Source organism: Mustelus asterias, chromosome 12 (assembly GCF_964213995.1).
Source record: "Mustelus asterias chromosome 12, sMusAst1.hap1.1, whole genome shotgun sequence".
Taxonomy (NCBI): domain Eukaryota; kingdom Metazoa; phylum Chordata; class Chondrichthyes; order Carcharhiniformes; family Triakidae; genus Mustelus; species Mustelus asterias.
In genome coordinates this window covers 97,996,938-98,021,988 of record NC_135812.1, presented here as the reverse complement: position 1 = coordinate 98,021,988, position 25,051 = coordinate 97,996,938, and the positions used below count along the sequence as shown (strand labels likewise).

At 41.6% G+C, this 25,051-nt stretch overlaps 2 protein-coding genes across 2 annotated transcripts in view; one reads left to right on the top strand and one right to left on the bottom strand.

Annotated features, from left to right (window-relative positions):
• The window catches only part of pgs1 (phosphatidylglycerophosphate synthase 1), a 57,815-nt gene extending 44,795 nt beyond the window's left edge, over positions 1-13,020 (top strand). The window contains exons 9-10 of the mRNA XM_078225683.1: positions 1,047-1,191; positions 12,473-13,020. Of these exons, the coding sequence (XP_078081809.1) occupies positions 1,047-1,166 (120 nt within the window). The 3' untranslated portion in view covers positions 1,167-1,191; positions 12,473-13,020. The remainder of the gene's footprint in view (positions 1-1,046; positions 1,192-12,472) is intronic.
• LOC144501720 (dynein axonemal heavy chain 17-like) overlaps positions 12,337-25,051 on the bottom strand; it is an 832,067-nt gene continuing 819,352 nt past the window's right edge. The window contains exons 77-81 of the mRNA XM_078225682.1: positions 24,689-24,871; positions 19,081-19,263; positions 16,056-16,199; positions 12,999-13,224; positions 12,337-12,654 (exon numbers count right to left, since the gene is read on the bottom strand). Coding sequence (XP_078081808.1) covers positions 12,407-12,654; positions 12,999-13,224; positions 16,056-16,199; positions 19,081-19,263; positions 24,689-24,871 — 984 coding nt within the window. The 3' untranslated portion in view covers positions 12,337-12,406. The remainder of the gene's footprint in view (positions 12,655-12,998; positions 13,225-16,055; positions 16,200-19,080; positions 19,264-24,688; positions 24,872-25,051) is intronic.

Genomic DNA, 25,051 nt, shown 5'->3' with positions numbered 1-25,051 from the left:
TCCTGTCAACAAATGAATCTGGATACTAATTCCTAATATATATTGCTTAAATGCCCATGACTGTCTCTTTTAAGTTTCTGTATAGATTGTAAACCATAGATGTCCAATTTGAACCCGGTTTTAATTAGAAAATAGGAGAAAATGCTGCCTTGAATTAGATCTTGGATGCCCATTCAGGCTTATCGGTGCATGTGTAGGTGTAGACTCACTTACAACTATCTACTGTTATTGTATTCCCTGCTTTTTCATTCCACCATTTAATGTCTTTCCAATGTTTATCTAATTGGCTCTTAAATGTCGTGACATTGCCTTCAAATGCTGTTTGTAACAAAGCATTTCATCCTCAGCAATCTTTTATGCATGAGCAAAAATCCTTATAATCCACAGCCTTTAACAATCTAACACTAGAGATTTTAACCTGTTGTTAATGATTTGCATATAGTAGAAATAATGTTAAATACTCTGTTAACATCTAATGTCCTCTGCTCTAAATGTTGTCTTTCCATGCTCCTAGATAATTGTGTAGATCTTCCTTTTAGTACGGACAAAATACTTGTTGAACATCTTGTCCACTCAGTTACTCCCTACAATATGTTCGCAGCCTCCAACTCTTACCGGTCCTACCATTTCTTTAACTATGTTTTGTAAATATGCTTTAATTTATATTGCAGCTTGCATATAGAAAAATACTGCATGGTGTTCCCAGCATAAAGAATGGATGCTGAGATTAAGTGGGGTAACCAAAGGTTTAGTGAAGACATAGACTTCGAGGCAGATACTAAAAGATGATGAAGATGGAAGAGCTTAGGAAAGGAATTCCAAAGAGTGGAGCTGAATGATTGGGGGAAATGTACAAATGACAAGATTCTGGGAAATTGTAGGGCTGGAGGTTGTTTACAGAGATGAGATGCAGTTGATGCATGGAGAGATTTTAAGATGAGGACAAGAATTTAAAAATGGAAGTGTGAGGGAGCTGAAGGCCAATGCTAGTAAACAATGTTGGAAGGGAGAAAAAAAAATGCTGAACGTATACCTATATTTTCTAGGAACAAGAACACCTATACTGCCTGTCAAGTGAGGTTTTGGCTACTACATTTGACCAACCAAATAGACATGTGAAGCTCTGGGTGAAACTTGTAACTCCACTCATAAAGAACTTTTTCTAAAACCTAAAGGAACAACACTCCTATTGTAAGTTCATTATAGCTCAACTAATATCTTCATATACTGCCAACTTTGTATCAATACAAAGCTTATGAATCCATGTATGGTTTCGACTGGTCATGAGATTTTGTGTTCAAATGATTCATTTCGGTTTGTTGACATCAAAACTATTTTTTTCCAAATGCTAAGTTTTTGAGAAAAAGGAAAAAGCCTTATCAAGTAGTTCTTAATGTATCTTTACTAACATCTAAGAAGTTATTGCAGGTTACTATCGAAGAACCAATTGATATTTTATCCAAGAAATGCAGAATGTCAGCTGAGTAGTTATGATGTGATGTATTTTATTTTAAGTAAAATAGTTACATTTTGTAGAAAATGATGTGGTTATAAAAACTGGTTGAGATACAGTAATGCTTCATGATTTGTTGCTGTTTTATTATTCTACTTCAAATTGGGTATTAAGAATTTCAACTTGGGGATATGGACAGGAATTTGGTTGATTGCACACTCACTGAACATAACTGATGAAACTGAAATAAATGCGAGTATGATGGATGGAACTCTATGAAGGCATTGTTTAATGTGATATTTGACCTTTGACAGGTGGTTACAAAGAGTCAAATAATATGTTTCCTTTGAGGCTCATTGAATAGGTTACAATGAGCTTGGATAAAAAAATTGGCTTCAGGACAGAGTTGTGGTGTGTAATTGTTTTTCACACTGGAAGATGGTAGATGCCTGTGTTCCCCAAGGGTCAGTACCAGAACCACTGCTTTTTAATATCTATGAATGACTTGAAAATTGGAATAGAGAGTAAAATTTCAAAATTTGCTGGTGATACCAAATCTGGAGGTGTGGCAAACTGTGTGGATGATTCCAATCTATTACAATGGGGAATAGATAACCTAACAGATAAGTGACACAAATGGAATTTAAAACAGAGAATTGTGAGGTGATGCACTTTGGCAGCTGGCATAGGGAAGGTAAAATATAGACTTAATGGCACAGTGCAGAAGGATGTGTAGGAATGAGGGACCTGGCAGTTCATGTGATTAATCTTTGAACGTGGCAGGACATATTGAGAATAGTCTGCAAATCATATAGAATCTTGGGCTTCATAAATAGAAGTTTTGAATACAAAAGCAGATGCTACATTATACTTTAATAAAGCTCTATTTATAAAGGCCACATTTAGAGTATTCCATCCAATTCTGATCACCGGATTTTAGGATGTGAAGGTTCTGACAGTGTGCAGAAGAGATTTACTAGAATCATTCCATGGATGAGGAATTTTTAGTTACAAGGTGAGGTTGGATAAGCTGGAGTTGTTTTCCTTGGAGCAAAGGAGATTGAGGGAATATTTGATAGATGTGTAAAAGATTATGATAGGTTCATAGAATCATGGAATCCTACAGTGCAGAAGGAAATCATTCAGCCCTTCGAACCTGCAGCGACAGCATTCCCACCTAGACCCTATCCCCATGACCCCACGTATTTACCCTGCTAGTCCCCCTGACACTAAGGAGCAAGTTAGCATAGCCAATCAGCCTAACCTGCACATCTTTGGATTGTGGTAGGAAACCGGAGCACCTGGAGGAAACCCACGCAGACATGGGGAGAATGTGCAAACTCTACTCAGACAGTGAGCCGAGATTGGAATTGAACCCAGGGACCTGGTGCTGAGGCAGCAGTGCTAACCACTGTGCTACTGTACTGCCTCTTAATAGAAGGGTTAAGGTTAATAAAAGACAGACAATAAAAGCTGTTCCCATGAGCTAATGATTGGAGTTGTCGACACAGATTGAATGTTTTGAGTAAAAGATACAGGGGAAGAACTATATTATGCATAATATGTGATAGTGACCTGGAGCTTGCTTTCTACCAGGACGGTGAAAGTGGGCACAAGTCTCCAGGACCTGATTACCTGCATCCTAGGGTATTAAAGGAGGTGGCAGCAGAGATTATGGTTGCCTTGGTTGTGATATTTCAAAATTCCTTGGATTCTGGTAAGGTCCAGGTAGATTGGAAAAATGCTGATGTGATACCCCCTGTTCAAAAAGGGAGAGAGATTAAAAAGTAGGAAACTATAGGCCAGCTAGCTTGATTTCTGTGGTGGGGAAGTTGCTGGAATCAATTATTAAGGAGGAGATGACAACATTTGGAAAGCCAAAATTCAATCCATCATTGTCAGAATGGTTAAATGAAGGGTAATTCGTGCTTAGCAAACTGAGTCCTTTGGGGGCATAACCAGCAAGGTGGATAATGGGGAACCTGTGGATGTGGTATATCTAAGGTGTTTGACAAGGTTCTGCATAAAAGACTGATGCAGAAGGTGAGATTGGGGGTAGAGTACTAGATTGGATCGAGGATTGACTGACTGACAGAAAGCAGACGGTTGGGATAAATGGGTCCTTCTCTGGCTGGCGAAATCTAACCAGTGCGGTGCCACAGGGGTCAGTACTCGGACCTCATCTCTTTACAATCTATATAAATGATTTGCAAGCAGGGACAGAGTATAACATAGCAAAATCTGCGGATAGAATCATAGAAACCCGACAGTGCAGAAAGAGGCCATTCGGCCCATCGAGTCTGCACCGAGCACAATCCCACCCAGGCCCCATCCCCGTATCCCTACATATTTACCCGCTAATCCCTCTAAGCTACACATCTCATTGTAGATAAGCCTACAAGAGGAGAGGCTGTACTTGATTTGGTATTGGGAAATGAACCTGGTCAGATGTCAGATCTCTCAGTGGGAGAGCATTTTGGAGATAGTGATCATAATTCTATCTCCTTTACAATAGCATTGGAGAGAGATAGGATCAGACAAGTTAGAAAAATGTTTAATTGGAGTAAGGGGAATTATGAGGCTATCAGGCAGGAAATTGGAGGCTTAAATTGGAAAGAGGTTTTCGCAGGGAAATGTACGGAAGAAATGTGGCAAATTTTCAGGGAATATTTGTCTGGAGTTCTGCATAGCAACGTTCCAATGAGACAGGGAAGTTATGGTAGGTTACAGGAACTGTGGTGTACAAAGGTTGTAATGAATCTAGTCAAGAAGAAAAGAAAAGCTTACAAAAGGTTCAGGGAGCTTGGTAATGTTAGAGATCTTGAAGAGTATACGGCTAATAGGAAGGATCTTAAGAAGGAAATTAGGAGAGCCAGAAGGGGTCATGAGAAGGCCTTGGCAGGCAGGATTAAGGAAAACCCCAAGGCATTCTACAAGTATGTGAAGAGCAAGAGGATAAGACGTGAAAGAATAGGACCTATCAAGTGTGATGGTGGGAAAGTTTGTATGGAACCGGAAGGAATAGCAGAGGTACTTAATGAATACTTTACTTCAGTATTCACTATGGAAAAGGATCTTGGTGGTTGTAGTGCAGACTTGCAGCGGACTGAAAAGCTTGAGCATGTAGATATTAAGAAAGAGGATGTGTTGGAGCTTTTGAAAAGCATCAAGTTAGATAAGTCGCCGGGACCGGATGAAATATACCCCAGGCTACTGTGGAAGGCGAGGGAGGAGATTGCTGAGCCTCTGGCTATGATCTTTGCATCATCAATGGAGACGGGAGAGGTTCCGGAGGATTGCAGGATTGCGGATGTTGTTCCTTTATTCAAGAAAGGGAGTAGAGATAGCCCTGGAAATTATAGATCAGTGAGTCTAACCTCAGTGGTTGGTAAGTTGATGGAGAAGATCCTGAGAGGCAGGATTTATGAACATTTGGAGAGGTATAATATGATTAAGAATAGTCAGCATGGCTTTGTCAAAGGCAGATCATGCCTTACGAGCCTGATTGAATTTTTTGAGGATGTGACTAAACACATTGAGGAAGGAAGAGCAGTAGATGTAGTATATATGGACTACAGCAAGGCATTTGATAAGGTGCCCCATGCAAGGCTTATTGAGAAAGTGAGGGAGCATGGGATCCAAGGGGACATTGCTTTGTGGATCCAGAACTGGCTTGCCCACAGAAGGAAAAGAGTGGTTATAGATGGGTCATATTCTGCATGGAGGTCGGTCACCAGTGGAGCGCCCCAGGGATCTGTTCTGGGACCCTTACTCTTTGTGATTTTTATAAATGACCTGGATGAGGAAGTGGAGGGATGGGTTGGTAAGTTTGCTGATGACACAAAGGTTGGAGGTGTTGTGGATAGTGTGGAGGGATGTCAGAAGTTGCAGCGAGACATTGATAGGATGCAAGACTGGGCGGAGAAGTGGCAGATGGAGTTCAACCCAGATAAGTGTGAGGTGGTTCATTTTGGCAGGTCAAATAGGATGGCGGAATATAATAATGGTAGGACTCTTGGCAGAGTGGAAGATCAGAAGAACCTTGGGGCCCGGGTTCATAGGACGCTCAAAGCAGCTGTGCAGGTTGAGGCTGTGGTTAAGAAGGCGTATGGTGTACAGGCCTTCATCAATCGAGGAATTGAGTTTAGGAGTCGTGAGATAATGTTGCAGCTATATAAGACCCTGGTCAGTCCCCACTTGGAGTCCTGTGCTCAGTTCTGGTCGCCTCATTACAGGAAGGCTGTGGAAGCCATAGAAAGGGTGCAGAGGAGATTTACAAGGATGTTGCCTGGGTTGGGGAGCATGCCTTATGAGGATAGGTTGAGTGAGCTCGGCCTTTTCTCCTTGGAGAGACGAAGGATGAGGGGTGACCTGATAGAGGTGTATAAGATGTTGAGAGGTATTGATCCAGTGGATAGTCAGAGGCTTTTTCCCAGGGCTGAAATGGTTGCCACAAGAGGACACAGGTTTAAGGTGCTGGGGAGTAGGTACAGAGGAGATGTCAGGGGTAAATGTTTCACTCAGAGGGTGGTGGGTGGGTGCGTGGAATGGACTGCCAGCAATGGTGGTGGAGGCGGATTCGATAGGGTCATTTAAGAGACTTTTAGATAAGTACATGGAACTTAGTAAGATAGAGGGTTATAGGTAAGCCTAGTAATCGCTGAGGTAGGGACATGTTCGGCACAACTTTGTGGGCTGAAGGGCCTGTATTGTGCTGTAGTTTTTCTATGTTTCTATCTCGGGACACTAAGGGGTAATTTAGCATGGCCAATCAACCTAACCCGCACATCATTGGTTGATACTAAGATAGATGGGAAAGCACACAGTGATGAGGAGATGAAAGATTTTACTGACGGATATAGATAGGCTAGGAGAATGGGCCAAAATTTGGCAGATGGAGTTTAACGTGGATAAGTGTGAAGTTATTCATTTTGGCCGTAAAAATAGAAAGGCAAATTATTATCTAAGTGGAAAGCAGATTCAAAATGCGTCAGGGCAGAGGGATCTGGGTGTCTTTGTTCATGAATGCAGCAAATCAGTATGCAGGTACAGCATGTAATAAAAAAGGCAAATGGAGTGTTAGCATTTATTGCAAAAGGGCTTGAGTATAAAAGTAGAGAAGTGTTGTTGTAATTATATAGGGTGGTGGTGAGTCCACATCTGGAGTATTGTGTCCAGTTTTGGTCCCCTTATTTGAGGAAGGATTTGGAGGCAGTTCAGAGGAGGTTCACCAGATTGATTCCTGATATGAAAGGATTGATGTGTGAGGAGAGATTAAACAGTTTGGGCTTATACTCGCTGGAGTTTAGAAGGATGAGAGGGGATCTGATTGAGGTACATAAAATACTAAAAGGGATTGATAAGGAAACTGTTCCTCCTTATGGAGCAATCTAGAACAAGGTTTGATTTGATTTATTATTGTCACATGTATTAGTATACAGTGAAAAGTATTGTTTCTTGCACAGACAAAGCATAACATACATAGAGAAGGAAAGGAGTGCAGAATGTAGTGTTACAGTCGTAGCTAGGGTGTGGAGAAAGATCAACTTAATACAAGGTAGGTCCATTCAAAAGTCTGACGGCAGCAGGGAAGAAGCCGTTCTTGAGTTGGTTGGTACATGTCCTCAGACTTTTGTATCTTTTTCCCAATGGAAGAAGGTGGAAGAGAATATGTTCGGGGGCATAGGGTCCTTAATTATGTTGGCTGCTTTTCCGAGGCAGCGGGAAGTGTAGACAGAGTCAATGAATGGGAGGCTGGTTTGCGTGACGGATTGGGCTTCGTTCATGACCCTTTGTAATCTTTTGCAGTCTTAGACAGAGCAGGAGTCATACCAAACTGTGATACAACCAGAAAGAATGTTTTCTATGGTGCATCTGTAAAAGTTGGTGAGAGCCGTAGCTGACATGCCAAATTTCCTTAGCCTCCTGAGAAAGTAGAAGCGTTGGTGGGCTTTCTTAACTATAGCATCAGCATGGAGGGACAGGAGAGGTTGTTGGTGATCTGGACACCTAGAAACTTGAAGCTCTCAACCATTTCCACTTCATCCCCACTGATGTAGACAAGGGCATGTTCTCCATTACACTTCCTGAAGTTGATGACTATTTCCTTTGTTTTGTTGACATTAAGGGAGAAATTATTGTTGTTGCACCAGTTCACCAGATTCTCTATCACAGTTATAGCTTGAGGGGCGGTAGATTTAAAACAGAGATGAGGAGGAACTACTTCACAGACGGTAGTGAATTTGTGGAGCTCACTGTCCCATAGTGCAGTGGAGTCTTAATCATTAAATGGTTTCAGGAAGGAGAGAGATATATTTCTGGTTAAAGGGATATGGGGAACAGATTGCTCCTTGGCCTCAAATCCACGGCCCTATCAGCCATGATCTGATTGAATTGTAGAGCAGGCTTGAAGGGTTGAATTGGCTACTTCTGCTTCTAATTCCTAAGTTCATATGATTTCAAAAGGAAACTTTAGGGGAAAAGCCTGCAGGACTAAGGGGACAGAGTGGGAGAATGGGACTGATTAAATTGCTATAAAGGGCGCCAGCATGAACTCAATGTGCTGAATGGCATCTTTCTGTGCCGTAATGACTCTTATAACAGTGGTCAAGATATAATACTTTTATAAGCTTGTAGTAGGAGCTATATTTGCTCACTAGAGTAGCTTAGAATTAAGGGCATCAGCTCTTTGTAGTCATAGGGAGACCAGCAATGCTCAACAAAAGTTTCCAGTCCGTTATAATACCAAAGGTACCTGAGCAACTTTGAATGCTTGTGCATTGGAGAAGCACGTCCAACAATTTCACCTCACTTTTGGTAGAAATGGTTTTCATATTCTGTTACAATTCTGTGTCTATTTTTGAAATAATTTGTATGTGAGGCCCTTACTAATTAGTATTTTCTGAATGATGTCTTGCCTTATCCTTCAATCTTTCAGTTTTGAAAAGAAACAACAAATGGGAATGGCAGTGTTTTGTTTGGAATGTGCGCAGAGATCTGTAGGAGCAGGGTTATCAAGCTTGGAGTCTATTTTCAGAAGTCCTCAACAAAATATTTGTTTTCTTCTGGTGGAAGTATTAAGTGGGTACCTATTTGTTAACATTTGTTCTATTGTCTATCATAAAACCAGGAACTGACACTATAACTGCACTATGGGGATACTAAAAGAACAGGAATATTAAACATATTTTGTTGTTGAAGTAGAATATTGGGACCCAACATTTCTCAAGTCATAATCCTTAGTAATCCTTCCAACTTCACACCATCAAAGTTGGTGCAGACTGTAGATCACATCCATCTACTTTCAACCAGCAACAGGAGAGGGGCTGTCCCTGGACGTCTGAGGGATGTATGCAATAATGGCCACAGGATCTGATAACCTGCAACAGCAGTTTAGTCAATATCCATCAACTTTCCATTCAAGGCTAGATAACAATACTAGCTTATCTTCTTTTACCTACACTGCTTTGTTGTTGGAATAAAAAGTTCCTCTTATCAGAGCTGATGATTAACCCATGTTACGGGCATATGAAATCCGCCTTGCCCAACTTCCAAGTTGCAAAGATGGAATTTTACTCTGCTGTGTTTTCAGTGAGTAGGTCTGTTGTGTATTTAAGTTTATTTGTACAAATATGGAATTTTAATCCTTTAGAACAATCTTATTAACTGCTTAAATAAAAGCAAAATAATGCATTTGCTGGAAATCCGAAAGAAAAAGAGAAAATGCAAGAAAATTGAACAGGTCCGGCAGCATCTGTGAAGAAAGAAACAGAGTTAATATTTTGAGTCTGTATTGTTCTTTAGAGCGAAAGAGAGGGAGAAATGTGATAAATTATATACTGTATAAAAAGGGGTGGAGAAACTGGAGAAAGGTAGAAGGTCAGTGATAGGTGGGAGCTAGTAGAGATTGCAACAAGGAAGTATAAATGGCAGTTTGAAGGACTGTGCAAGGTGCTAATGGTGGCATAAAGGTAGGCTAGCAGAATGTTTGAATAGGATAACAAAAGTGAGTGCTCAGTGAAAACATAACTAAAGAAAAAGTGACAGATGATGCAATGGGGGAGGGGGTTGGTTTGCATTGTGACAAAAAATGTATTGGATAAATTTAAAGGGTCAAGTTGGAGGATAAAGAGAACAGTCTCAATGTCCAGAGGGTTGTAATGTGCCTAATCAGAAGATGAGGTCTTTGCATCCATTTTGCATTGGTCTTCACTGGAACATTTAGCCTGTCTTGATGCTCTCTCCACTCCCATTGTTTTGTTTCTTAAAGACTTGATTAGTTGTAAGTATTCGCATTTCAACCATTATTCATGTAAATTGAGTCTGTGTCTTTATAAACTCTGTTTGTGAACAGAATTCCCACTCACCTGAAGAAGGGGCTTAGAGTTTCGAAAGCTTGTGTGGCTTTTGCTACCAAATAAACCTGTTGGACTTTAACCTGGTGTTGTTAAACTTCTTACTGTGTTTACCCCAGTCCAACGCCGGCATCTCCACATCATGACATTAAAGCAGGCCAGGAATGGACATGTGAGCACGAGAGCAAGACGCTGAATTAAAATGGTAAGCAACAGGAAAGTTGGGGTCATGTTTACAGAATGTAGTAGGAGCCTGTGAAGTGTTCTGCAAATCAGTCACCCAGTCTATGTTCACTCTCCCCGATGCAGAAGAGACTGCATTTGGAGTAGCGAATACAGTAGGCTAAATTGAAGGAGATGCAAATGAAATGTAGCTTCACCTGAGTGGAGTATTTGAGGTTTTGGACGGCCACCATCACATTGTTCTTCTCCGACACTTTCTTACCCTTCCTTGACCTTTCTGTCTCCATTTCCAGTGATAGACTGATCACCAAATTTATTACAAGCCCACCAACTCCCACAGCAGCCTCGACTGCAGCACCTCACACCCCATTTCCTGTAAGGACTCAGTTCCATTCTCCCAGTTTCTTCACCTCTTTCACATCTGTTATGATGCCAACTTCAAAACTTAGCTTGTGGCATTTTCCTTTATGTGGTTAATAGGGCTGAACTGAGTCCTACACATTCCCTGCACTCCCGCCCTCGCCTCTTCCCTTCCCTCCTAGAAGCATGATAAGATTCCCCCCCGTCCTAACTTTCCATACCACCAGCCTCCGTATTCAAAGGATCATCCTCCACCATTTCCACCAACTCCAGCATGATGCTACCAGGAAACACAATAGGCACTCCTCTCCACCCCATCCCCTGTCAGCATTCCACAGGGACCATTCCCTTTGTAATACCCTAGTCCACTCATCTCTCACCCCAATTCCTCATTCCCTTCTATGGCACTTTCCTTTGCAATCGCAGAAGGTGTAACAGCTGTCCAAAGAACAAAGAACAGTACAGCACAGGAAACAGGCCCTTCGGCCCTCCAAGCCTGTGCCGCTCCTTGGTCCAACTAGACCAATCGTTTGTATCCCTCCATTCCCAGGCTGCTCATGTGACTATCCAGGTAAGTCTTAAACGATGTCAGCGTGCCTGCCTCCACCACCCTACTTGGCAGCGCATTCCAGGCCCCCACCACCCTCTGTGTAAAAAACGTCCCTCTGATGTCTGAGTTATACTTCGCCCCTCTCAGCTTGAGCCCGTGACCCCTCGTGATCGTCACCTCTGACCTGGGAAAAAGCTTCCCACTGTTCACCCTATCTATACCCTTCATAATCTTGTATAGCTCTATTAGCTCTCCCCTCATTCTCCGTCTTTCCAAGGAGAACAACCCCAGTCTACCCAATCTCTCCTCATAGCTAAGACCTTCCATACCAGGCAACATCCTGGTAAACCTTCTCTGCACTCTCTCCAATGCCTCCACGTCCTTCTGGTAGTGCGGCGACCAGAACTGGACGCAGTACTCCAAATGTGGCCTAACCAGCGTTCTATACAGCTGCATCATCAGACTCCAGCTTTTATACTCTATACCCCGTCCTATAAAGGCAAGCATACCATATGCCTTCTTCACCACCTTCTCCACCTGTGTTGCCACCTTCAAGGATTTGTGGACTTGCACACCTAGGTCCCTCTGTGTTTCTATACTCTTGATGACTCTGCCATTTATTGTATAACTCCTCCCTACATTATTTCTTCCAAAATGCATCACTTCGCATTTATCCGGATTAAACTCCATCTGCCACCTCTCCGCCCAATTTTCCAGCCTATCTATATCCTGCTGTATTGCCCGACAATGCTCTTCGCTATCCGCAATTCCAGCCATCTTCGTGTCATCCGCAAACTTGCTGATTACACCAGTTACACCTTCTTCCAAATCATTTATCTCATTTATCCCTCTATCTCTTGTCGCTCCTCTCTGTTCAAGACCTCAAACACACCTTTCAGGTGAAGCATCATTTCACTTCTACTTCCTTTAATTTGGTCTAGTGAATACACTGCTCCCAATGCAGTCTCCTCGACACTGGGGAGACTAAACGCATACTGGGTGACCACTTTGTGGAACACCTTGCTCAATCTGCAAGCATGACCCCAACCTTCCTGTCACTTGCCATTTCATCTCACTATCTTACACTCATGCCCCCGTCTGTCCTCAGCCTGTTGCAATGTTCCAGTGAAGTAGCAGCATCTCATTTCCGATTAGGTATGTGGGTTTAAATATTGAGTTCAATAACTTTAGACTGTGGTGTTTCTCCTCCACGTTGACCCTTTTTTTAATCCAATACATTTTTCGGCCCAACGCAAATGCTGCTGGAGATGCTGCCAGACCTGCTGGTTTTTACAGCATTTCTTATTAACTATTTATTGTATTGTAAAAAGAGCAGGAAGACAAATTGCAAAGATATACAAAGTCTCAACTTTCCAAGCTACCTGCTCTGTGTAGTTTTTCATTATTTTTGCTTGAATAAAAATATGCACTTCATTAATTATTAAGATTTATTCAAAAATTTTTTTTTAAAGTCTGTCATAACATAGAGATTTCAGTTTTTACAGTTTAAACTTGTAGTAAAACTGCTACACCTGCAAGGATCCACTTAGCTCGTTTCTCTTTTGTTTTCAGGTTAAAAGTCCAAACATAAGTAGGACCTCGGGTGCGAGTTTTATACACTGGGCACTCATAAATGTTTTTTGTTTCTTGACGATCCACTGGAATGGCTTTGATAAATGCAACTGGCATTGCTGGTGTAAGCTCCTTCAGTCGTGCATCAGTAATAATTCCACTGTTCTTTTCCCAGCGTGCACCTTTCAACATAAAACATTGCTAGTATTTTAACTGGAACACCTTTTGCCACAAGTACATATCATGTTTACTGTTTTTAAAAATGTTAAATTATGAACATTGAGAATGTCACACGTGGATGCCTCTGTATTTAACAAAACTTTGTAAACAATTTCTTACGTATTTTAATTGGTAACATCTAATAAAACATTGTAAAGTTTATTTTAAATTTATGTATCATTACATTCTCATGATCGTTAAACAGATTTTTCTGCATTTTGTTCAACAATAAAACATCTAAAGTGAATATTTTTGTAAAAACATTTATTGATGGCAGTGATTATTATTGTGCATGCAAATGTTTTACCTTCCATGAATAGTCCATGAATGTAGGCTCCTTCTCTGGGAGCACTCGTCATATCTTCTCTATTTTTTTTGGTAACTTCCACAGCGAGACACATTTTATCCAGTGGCCATTCATTTTTCCTGGCCATAGATTGCATTATAGCCGTGAGGAAGGACTGCGGATTGAAAAAGCCACCAAGCCACACTGCACTAGGCAAAGCAAAATCTGCACTCCATGATTCCAAGTCCTGAAAGTTAAAGATAAATAATTAGCCTCATACATTTTAGCAATTTATTTTATGAAAATTGTTCCAAAGTAAATAGTGTACTAAAATGTATTTATGGAATAATTTATAATAAAACAAATAACGTTAGTCATGCATCAGTTCTGGTCTCTTTACATTGAACACCTCAATGGAACCCTTCTCCATCTTACTTCCAGGCAGTGCATTCCAGACCTGAACTAATGTTTTTTCCCACATCACATTTGCTTCTTTTAATCTGTGCCCTCTCATTTTTGATCCTTTTACAAGGGAGAACAGTTTCTTCCCATCTACTCTGACCATATCTCATGATTTTCAACATTTCTAAGTTTTCTTTCAATCTTCTTCTCTCCCAAGAAAACAGTCCCAGCTCCTCAAATCTATCCTCCATAACGGAAGTTTCATACATCACTGGAACCATTTTTGTAAACCTCTTTTGCACCCTCACCAATGCACTCACATCCTTTCTATAGTGTGGTGCTCAGAACTGTACACCATATTCCAGCTGAGATCCAACTATTGTCTTGTATAAGTTGCTCTTTTACTCTATGCCCTATTAATAAGGCCCAGAATACCATATACTTTATTAACTACTCTCTGCACTTGTCCTGCCACCTTCAATGATCTATGCACATATCCCGCTGTTCCTGCACACCTTTGAGAATTTTATCCCTTATATTGTCTCTCCAGGTTCTTCCTGCTAAAATGCACCACCTCACACTTCTGCACAGCGAACTTCATCCACTACCCAGCTGCCCATTATGTCCTTTTGAAGTTTGACACAGTTATCTTCATAGTTTACAATTCTTGTAAGTCTTGTAATTCTTATCCCCTGCACACCAAGATCTAGATCATTAATATGTAGCAGGAAAAGCAAGGGTCCCCATATTGACCTTGGGGCACGCCACCCCAAACCTCCCTCCAGCCTGTTAATATCCATTGACCATTACTCTCTGCTTTCTATTATTCAGATTATTGTATCCACATAGCTTATGGAATAAAAGGGACAGCAGCAATAACTTCTCAAAAGTCTGTGGTGTGGCATTGTATCAAATGCCTTCTGAAAGTCCAAGTACACCACATCAAAACATTACCTTCATTGACCTTGTCACCTCCTCAAAAATCTCCAGCAAGTTAATTAAACACTATTTCCCCTTTAGAAATCCATGCTAGCTTTTCCTAATCAACCCACATTTTTCCATGTGACTACTAATTCCATCCTGAATAACTTTCTAGAAACTTGTCCACTGATGTTAAACTGACTAACTGGTCTGTAATTGCTGGGGTTATCCTTACAAACATTTTTGAACAAAGAATTCTCCAGTCCTCTGGCACCTCCTGAGTCTGGAGAAGACTGGAAGATTATGGCCTGCGCCCCTACAATTTCCATTCTCACTTTTAAAATATCATTGGATGCATCTCATCCAGTCTCAGTGCCTTGTCAACTTTCAATACCAACAGTATATTCAACATTTCCTGCCTTATCAATTTTGAACCCTTCTACAGACATAATTTCCTCAACTGTCACCATGTCCTGGGTAGGATCTACCTCCTTGGTAAAGCCAACTTATTGGAGATTGAGGTCTGACCGCCTTGCTTAGTAGACGTAAAATATTTGTGGCACTATTGAAACTGAGTATTTATCGCTCAGCCAACTTAAAAAACAAAATAACTAGTCTTTTAGTTCATGTCTGTTTTTTCACCATTTACAAAATGGCTGTCATGGTTAATTACAAAATAACAGTGACTAAAATGCAGAAGTAATTTATTGGCTATGAAGCACTTTGGGATATCCTGAACACATGAAAGGTGCTTTCTATGTAAATACATGTCTTTTCCTACCAATTATTTGTAAGACTACAAACACAAATAATAAAGTTACTCTTGCATATTGTTTCCATTATTTATTTAACATGTCTACTGGATCATTGATAATGGAATAAAACTTGGCAGTAATATGTTTGCCAATTTATATTTTTACTCCCATTTGCTGAGTTAAATCAGATTTTCTTGGGAGCTGTCAGAATATTTTAAAAATCTCAAAGCAGTTTAATCTTTGAAATGTGGTCAGTTAATTTGGAGGCTAATACTGCCAGTTTGCACTGAGAAAGTGCCTATAAATAGATAATGACTTGAATGACCAGTTAATTTCCTTTAGATGTTAGTTGAGGGACAAATGGAAGCTAGAATACCAGGTAGCTCAGGTGGATAAGAAATTATTCAATCAGGATCTTTGCTCTATGTTTTATCTGCAAAATGACACTCACCCAATGTTCACATAATTTATTTTTGCCATGTGTTTATTTGAATGTGTCGTCCATTTAGATTTTCTTGCTCGGCTGCATATCTAGCTTGTGAGTGGCCTCTGTGGCACCTGTCAGGCTGTTGTACAGCCACGTACATGCAAACTTAAAGGGAAAACTGATTCCACCCTCAATTAACAATACTAAGGGCGATAAATTTGTTATACATCCACATTATTAAAACCAAGAGAGAAGATTACAATCCTATTACTTTGCAGAGCACAAAAAACAAGAGGAAATTTCAGCTCACTCCAGACCACAAAAGCCTGAACCAATTCTAAATGTAATTAGGTATAATGTGGTAATACTAGGAGGCTGTACGATTAACTTGGTCTACTTACAGAATCAGTGTCATTTTGGAAATATTTGAAAATGGCTCAGTTTTAAACATCGGTGTTGGATTTACTGACAATGTTTGAGAAATAACTTTGAGAATATAATACATTCCTCATTTGTACTTGAATATCGCAAATGTTAATGAATTGAACATACAGTTAAGCTGTTGTGGCTCACCCTGATACGAAGGAGAAGATCAGTAAACCAAACACCTAGGGTATAAAGCGATGGGTAGGCAAGATCTGCCCATGTTGTTGGAACTGTGTCGAAAAACAAGGAATTTGAAATCTCTTCCATATCAGCTGTGATAGTTAGTTCTCCCTGAAAGTCACAGATGTAGAATTTGTTTATTATTGAAATTGTAAATTCAAGTATTTTCTTCTACTTTAGAAAAGTGTGTAAACTTGGCGAATAGATCTTTCTGTTTGTAAACAATTTTCAATATGTGGCCTAAGGTGCAATAACATGCCACATTACAATGGAAATGCATCATCTGTTATACTGACCAACTTGTCCATTAGGCTACTCAACAAGTTCCAAGCATAACCATTAGGAATAAGAGCATATATAGAATAAGACAAACTCATGCCCACTCAAACTATTTAGAGGATGAAACTACAGAAGCCAGAGTTGCTGAAAATAACAGGTGCACACCTGGCACAGTCTGCGTAGAGTCTATGTTGGTAAATGTGCTAGGAAATTTCTGCTTATAGAACTATAGGAAAGTTACAGCACAGGAGGTGGCGATTTTGCCCACCTTGTCCATGCCAGTCCAAGGACACCCTGATGCACTTTCTAATCCCATCTTCCTCCACACAGCCCATATCCCTTACAGCACAGCACTTAAGGCGCAGATGCAGGTACTTTTTAAAAGAGTTGAGTCTCTGCCTCCACCACCAACTCGGGCAGCAAATTCCAGACATTTAACATCCTCTATGTAAAAAAAGTTTTTCTTCATGTCCCCTCAACACCTCCTGCCACTTATCTTGAATCTACACCTCGATTCTAGAATTCTCCACCAAGGGAAACAATTTTATCCTGTTCATTCTATCTCTTCCCCCTCAATCTTGTACACCTCATCAAGTCAGCCCCTCAGCTTTCTTTGTTCCAAGGAAAATAATCCCGACCTAGCCAATCTCTCCTCATAGCTACACTTTTCTAGCCCTGGTAACATTCTTGTAAACCTCCTCCGCACTCTCTCCAGAGCAACTACGTCCTTCCTGTAATATGGTGACCAGAACTGCACACAATACTTCAGTTGTGGCTTCACCAGTGTTTTATACAATTCCAACATTATATCCTGTTATATTCTATACCTCGGCTAGGAAAGAGAGCATGCCATATGCCCTCTTTACAACCTTGTCTACTTGAACTGTTGCCTTTAGGGACCTGAGTACTTGTACATCAAGATCTTTAATTTCATCTACCCCTCTTAGTGTATTCCCATTTATTGTGTACTAAATGTGTTACCTCATACTTTTCTATGTTAAATCCATCTGCCAATCTCCATCAACCCATCTATCTCGTTTTGGAGATTATAACTATCCTCTACTCGATCCACTGCTTGGCTAATCATTGTGTCACCTGCAAATTTTCCAATTGTGCCCTCCATGTTCACATCAAAATTCTTAATATACAACACAAGCAGCAAGAGTCCTAGCACCGTGGAACACCACTTGAAGCAACTTCCCATTAGCAAGGACATCCACTGACCATTACCCTTTGTTTCCTGTTACTAAGACAACTTTTTATCCAGCTTGCCACATTACACTGTATCTCATGGGCTTTTATGTTTTTGACCATTCTGCCATGTAGGACCTTTCAAATGCCATGATAAAATCCATGTACACAACATCCACTACACTACCTTCATCAACCCTTCTTGTCACTTCCTCAAAGAATTCAATCAAGTTTGTGAGGCAAGACCTTCCTTTAACAAATCCATTCTGACCATCCTTAACTAGTCCATGCCTTTCTATGTGACAGTTAATCCCATCTCTCAGGATTGATTCTACTAATTTGTCCGCCACTGATGTAAGACTAATTGACCTATAATTGTTTGGCATTTCCTTTGATCCCTTTTTAAACAATGGAAATACGTTTGCAGTTCTCCGGTACCTCTTAGTGAGGATTGGAAAATCATCCTCACAGCATCTGCTATCTCCTCCTTGACCTCCTTCAGCAGCCTCAGAAACAATCCATCTGGAGACCTATCAACTTTCAAGGATTCCAACCCTTTGAGTACTTCCTTTCTCTTTATGATTATCCCGACCAATATCTCAGTGTTCCTCATGGACTGCTATCACTCCACCAACCCTTTCCTTTGTAAACAATGAGGCAAAATATTTATTTAAAACTTCCCACAGCATCTACATACAAGTTCCCTTCTTCATTCTTGATAGGTCCCACTTTTTCCTTAATTAACTTTTTACCATTAATATATTAGTAAAACATCTTTGGGTTTTCTTTATCTTTACTTGCTAATCTTTTTTCATGTCTTCTCAAAGAACAACGAACAACAAAGAACAGTACAGCATAGGAACAGGCCCTTCAGGCTTCTAAGCCTGCGGCGATCATGATGCCTGCTGAAACTAAAACCGTATGCACTTAGGGAATCCAGATCCTTCCATTCCCCTCCTATTCATACATTTGTCCAGTTGCCCCTTAAATGCCGCTATCGTACCACCACCTCCCCGGGCAGTGCGTTCCAGACTTTCACCACTCTCTGTGTAAAAGATTTGCCTCACACACCTCCTCTAAATTTTTCATAGCTCCAGATCATTTTTCCAGGCGTCAGCATTACTTATCCAGTAACGTAACCACTGTTCGTATATATGAAGTGCAAAACTCACTCCATTTATATTCCCCATTAACCTATAGACCTTGTTAGTGAAATAAATGTCTTCGGAGACAAATATAACTGCCACATCCTGCCATTTCTACTTCTGCCCTGATTCTCCCTTCAGGGTCAGTAATTTATGCTACATTCTTAGCATAATTAAAAGAAATTGCAAATGAAAACTATGGTCAAAAGCAGCTGTGAAGGGCAGTGTGTAAACTTTCCTTTGGAAAGTTCAATATAGAACTCATGTGGTCTAAAACCAGCCTAACCATTGGATGTCCTTATGATGATTGAAATTCAAATCCAAGGAATCTGCACCTCTTTCCCAAAAGAGAAAAAAATAGTCACATATGATCAAACCTTCAATCCCAGATTCAGCTCCTTCAAAGACCGTTTCATCTCTGTAGTCAGTATGTTTGTTCTTTCACATTCCTGGAAAGCCACCACCACATAGGGTGTCCTTTCTTCCACTTTACCCATGATCTCATGCATATTAAAACCCTCTGGTAATTTTTCCAGGATTTCATCCAAGATAGACTTGACCTAAATATCAACAGTATAATTGAATTCCATTTAAATGGAGGATTTTACATTATAGGGGAAATAGTCAATAGTGTTATACTAATACTAATCCACACAGAGTAAATTCCAATATTCCTTCCTTTTATTTGCACTAAATACACAAGATAGTGCATTTAGTGTAAACATTGCAAAGCACATCATGTGAGAAATGGAGCTTAAATAGCAATGAAAAAGATGGATGAAAGTTTTTTCACATTTGGAAGTGAGCAGAGAGAAGCAAAGTATAGGATTTTAAGAAGAGACTTTCTGACAATGCTTAGATAGTTGAGGAGAATAATGCACAGGAGGCTAGAGCTGGAAGACCAAACAAAGATGCCAAATACTGGGTGTCCTTGATAGGTATGTCCCTGTCAGGCAGGGAGGAAATGGCCAAGTGAGGGAACCATGGTTCACAAAAGAGGTGGAATGTCTTGTGAAAAGGAAGAGGGAAGCTTATGTAGGGATGAGGAAACAAGGTTCAGATGGCTCAAAGAACAAACAAAGAACAAAGAACAATACAGCACAGGAACAGGCCCTTCGGCCCTCCAAGCCCGCGCCGCTCCCCGGTCCAGGATTGAATCCTGAATCCAGGATCCCCGCCCAATTTTCCAGCCTATCTACATACCAATATCCTATCCACCGAGCTGTCCCTCACAGCTACGATGCTTTGTTCATTACAACCTATTAACTCACCCCCACCACCCCCATTCCAGACCATGTGATCTCCAGGGAGAGGCGAAAACCCAGAGTGAAAAACCCCAGGGCCAATATGGGGAAAAAAAATCTGGGAAATTCCTCTCCGACCCCCTGAGGCGATCGAAACGAGTCCAGGAGATCACAATGGCCCTGATCGGAAAATGCTTCCCAACCCTAGTCATTTCCACTTCCACGAACACCATCTGAATTCCCTACCCCCGAGACAGGTTCCCAACTATCCGCAGTCTCGCTCTGTACTGGCACCAGCAAGATGATCATAGAATGAAGCCTTGAAACGAGAAACAAGGAACAATTAGCCCGCGCGGCTCCCTGGTCCAAACTAGACCATTCTTTTGTATCCCTCCATTCCCACTCCGTTCATATAGCTGTCTAGATAAGTCTTAAACGTTCCCAGTGTGTCCGCCTCCACCACCTTGCCCGGCAACACATTCCAGGCCCCCACGACCCTCTGTGTGAAATATGTCCTTCTGATATCTGTGTTAAACCTCCCTCCCTTCACCTTGAACCTATGACCCCTCGTGAACGTCACCACCGACCCGGGGAAAAGCTTCCCACCGTTCACCCTATCTATGCCTTTCATAATTTTATACACCTCTATTAAGTCTCCCCTCATCCTCCGTCTTTCCAAGGAGAACAACCCCAGTTTCCCCAATCTCTCCTCATAACTAAGCCCCTCCATACCAGGCAACATCCTGGTAAACCTCCTCTGTACTCTCTCCAAAGCCTCCACGTCCTTCTGGTAGTGTGGCGACCAGAACTGGACGCAGTATTCCAAATGCGGCCGAACCAACGTTCTATACATCTGCAACATCAGACCCCAACTCTTATACTCTATGCCCCGTCCTATAAAGGCAAGCATGCCATATGCCTTCTTCACCACCTTCTCCACCTGGGACGTCACCTTCAAAGATCTGTGGACTTGCACACCCAGGTCCCTCTGCGTCTCTACACCCTTTATGGTTCTTCCATTTATCGTGTAGCTCCTCCCTACATTATTCCCACCAAAATGCATCACTTCACATTTATCAGGATTGAACTCCATCTGCCATTTCCTTGCCCAAATTTCCAGCCTATCTATATCCTTCTGTAGCCTCTGACAATGTTCCTCACTATCTGCAAGTCCTGCCAGTTTTGTGTCATCCGCAAACTTACTGATCACCCCAGTTACTCCTTCTTCCAGATCATTTATATAAATCACAAACAGCAGAGGTCCCAATACAGAGCCCTGCGGTACACCACTAGTCACAGGCCTCCAGCCGGAAAAAGACCCTTCCACTACCACCCTCTGTCTTCTATGACCAAGCCAGTTCTCCACCCATCTAGCCACCTCCCCCTTTATCCCATGGGATCCAACCTTTTTCACTAGCCTACCATGAGGGACTTTGTCAAACGCTTTACTAAAGTCCATATAGACAACATCCACGGCCCTTCCTTCGTCAACCATTTTGGTCACCTCTTCAAAAAACACCACCAGGTTAGTGAGGCATGACCTCCCTCTCACAAAACCATGTTGACTATCGTTAATGAGTTTATTCCTTTCTAAATGCGCATACATCCTATCTTTAAGAATCTTCTCCAACAACTTCCCCACCACGGACGTCAAGCTCACCGGCCTATAATTACCCGGGTTATCCTTCCTACCCTTCTTAAATAACGGGACCACATTGGCTATCCTCCAATCCTCTGGGACCTCACCTGTGTCCAGTGACGAGACAAAGATTTGCGTCAGAGGCCCAACGATTTCACCTCCCGTCTCCCTGAGCAGCCTTGGATAGATTCCATCAGGCCCTGGGGATTTGTCAGTCTTTATATTCTCGATTGAGGGTTACAAGTTAGCAAGGAATGAGCTGAAAAAGGGGCTTAGGAGAGCTAGAAGGGGACATGAGAAGTCCTTGGCGGGTCGGATCAAGGAAAACCCCAAGGCTTTTTACTCTTATGTGAGGAATAAAAGAATGACCAGGGTGAGGTTAGGGCCGGTCAAGGACAGTAGTGGGAACTTGTGTATGGAGTCAGCAGAGATAGGCGAGATGATAAATGAATACTTTTCTTCAGTGTTCACCAAGGAGAGGGGCCATGTTTTTGAGGAAGAGAAGGTGTTACAGGCTAATAGGCTGGAGGAAATAGATGTTCGGAGGGAGGATGTACTGGCAGTTTTGAATAAACTGAAGGTCGATAAGTCCCCTGGGCCTGATGAAATGTATCCTAGGATTCTTTGGGAGGCAAGGGATGAGATTGCAGAGCCTTTGGCTTTGATCTTTGAGTCCTCGCTGTCCACGGGGATGGTGCCAGAGGACTGGAGAGTGGCGAATGTTGTTCCTCTGTTTAAGAAAGGGAATAGAAATGACCCTGGTAATTATAGACCGGTTAGTCTTACTTCGGTGGTTGGTAAATTGATGGAAAAGGTCCTTAGGGATAGGATTTACGACCATTTAGAAAGATGCGGATTAATCCGGGATAGTCAGCACGGATTCGTGAAGGGCAAGTCGTGCCTCACAAATTTGATTGAATTTTTTGAGGAGGTAACTAAGTGTGTTGATGAAGGTAGGGCAGTTGATGTCATATACATGGATTTTAGTAAGGCGTTTGATAAGGTCCCCCATGGTCGGCTTATGATGAAAGTAAGGAGGTGTGGGATAGAGGAAAAGATGGCTGATTGGATAGGTAACTGGCTATCTGATCGAAGGCAGAAGGTGGTGGTGGATGGAAAATTTTCAGACTGGAGGCAGGTTGCTAGCGGAGTGCCACAGGGATCAGTGCTTGGTCCTCTGCTCTTTGTGATTTTTATTAATGACTTAGAGGAGGGGGCTGAAGGGTGGATCAGTAAATTTGCTGATGACACCAAGATTGGTGGAGTAGTGGATGAGGTGGAGGGCTGTTGTAGGCTGCAAAGAGACATAGATAGGATGCAAAGCTGGGCTGAAAAATGGCAAATGGAGCTTAACCCTGATAAATGTGAGGTGATTCATTTTGGTAGGACTAATTTAAATGTGGATTACAGGGTCAAAGGTAGGGTTCTGAAGACTGTGGAGGAACAGAGAGATCTTGGGGTCCATATCCACAGATCTCTAAAGGTTGCCAGTCAAGTGGATAGAGCTGTGAAGAAGGCCTATAGTGTGTTAGCTTTTATTAACAGGGGGTTGGAGTTTAAGAGCCGTGGGGTTATGCTGCAACTGTACAGGACCTTGGTGAGACCACATTTGGAATATTGTGTGCCTTTCTGGTCACCTCACTATAAGAAGGATGTGGAAGCGCTGGAAAGAGTGCAGAGGAGATTTACCAGGATGCTGCCTGGTTTGGAGGGTAGGTCTTATGAGGAAAGGTTGAGGGAGCTAGGGCTGTTCTCTCTGGAGCGGAGGAGGCTGAGGGGAGACTTAATAGAGGTTTATAAAATGATGAAAGGGATAGATAGAGTGAACGTTCAAAGACTATTTCCTCGGGTGGATGGAGCTATTACAAGGGGGCATAACGATAGGGTTCATGGTGGGAGATATAGGAAGGATATCAGAGGTAGGTTCTTTACGCAGAGAGTGGTTGGGCTGTGGAATGGACTGCCTGCAGTGATAGTGGAGTCAGACACTTTAGGAACATTTAAGCGGTTATTGGATAGGCACATGGAGCACACCAGGATGATAGGGAGTGGGATAGCTTGATCTTGGTTTCAGATAAAGCTCGGCACAACATCGTGGGCCGAAGGGCCTGTTCTGTGCTGTACTGTTCTATGTTCTATGTTAATCTGCTGCAGGACTGAAGTAGCCTGTGTACATTTGCAACAAGGCCCGGATAACATCCAGGCTTGGGCAAATAAGTGGCAAATAACAGTTGTGCCACACAGTGCCAGGCAGTGACCATCTCCAATATGAAAGAATCCAACCTTCACCCTTCAATGGGATTATCATTGCTGAATTCCCCACTATCAACATCCTAGGGGTTACCATTGACCAGAAACTGAGTTGACCAGCAATATAAATATTATGGCTAGACGAGCAGGTCAGAGGCTGGGAATTATGTACAGGATAACTCACTTTGTAACTTCCCAAAGCCTGTCCACCATCATTGGAATTTAGAAGAATGAGGGGGGACCTTATAGAAGCATATAAAATTAAGAAGGGAATAGATAAGATTGAAGCAGGGAGGTTGTTTTCACTGGCGGGTGAAACTAGAACTAGGGGGCATAGCCTCAAAATAAGGGGGAGCAGATTTAGGACTGAGTTGAGGAAGGTTGTGAATCTGTGGAATTCCCTGCCCAGTGAAGCAGTTGAAACTACCTCACTGAATGTTTTTAAGGCAAAGATAGATTTTTGAACAGTAAAGAAATTAAGGGTTATGGTGAGAGGGCAGTTAAGTGGAGCTGAATCCACGAAAAGATCAGCCATGATCTTATTGAATGCCGGAGAAGGCTCGAGGGGCCACACAGTCTACTCCTAGTTCTTATGTTAACATAAGTACGTCGTCTACTGCCAAAATTGCCCTATCTGCTGCCTTCCTCCAGCTCTAGTGACTGTAATTTTACTCATCACATTTTACATTAAGCTTGGCATTTGACACAACTTTTGTTGAAAACATTGTGTATTGAGTTTTCAATTGACTTCCTATTTTTAGTAAAAGAAATAGTAAGAAGTGTCTTTAAGAAAAGTAATATGTTTTATGAAATTATGTTGGTTCGGTTTAAAGGTAGAATCATAAAAATTACCTTTTCTTCCCTAGTTGCCCCAGCTCCAGTTTCTCCAGTAGATTCTTTTGGTTGCAACTCGAGGACTGTGCGAAACAGTTTTTCGGAGATCACGGTCAGAAATCCAATTTCTGCATTTGGGTGTAGCCCATACAAGTATGGGCTCTCAGGTGGCAACATTTCATTCACATAATCATGATAGCCCTTTTAATAACAAATGGAAATTTAGGGTTTTTTAAAAAGACAAATAAAAGAACATGCAGGTGATTTTATCTTTAAAGAACAGATCAATTGAAGTTAGATGGGAAATTAAAAATCTCAAACATGAATTCAAACCGTCTTGAACTCATTCATCTGGTTTTAACAGAGACAGGATGAGAAATG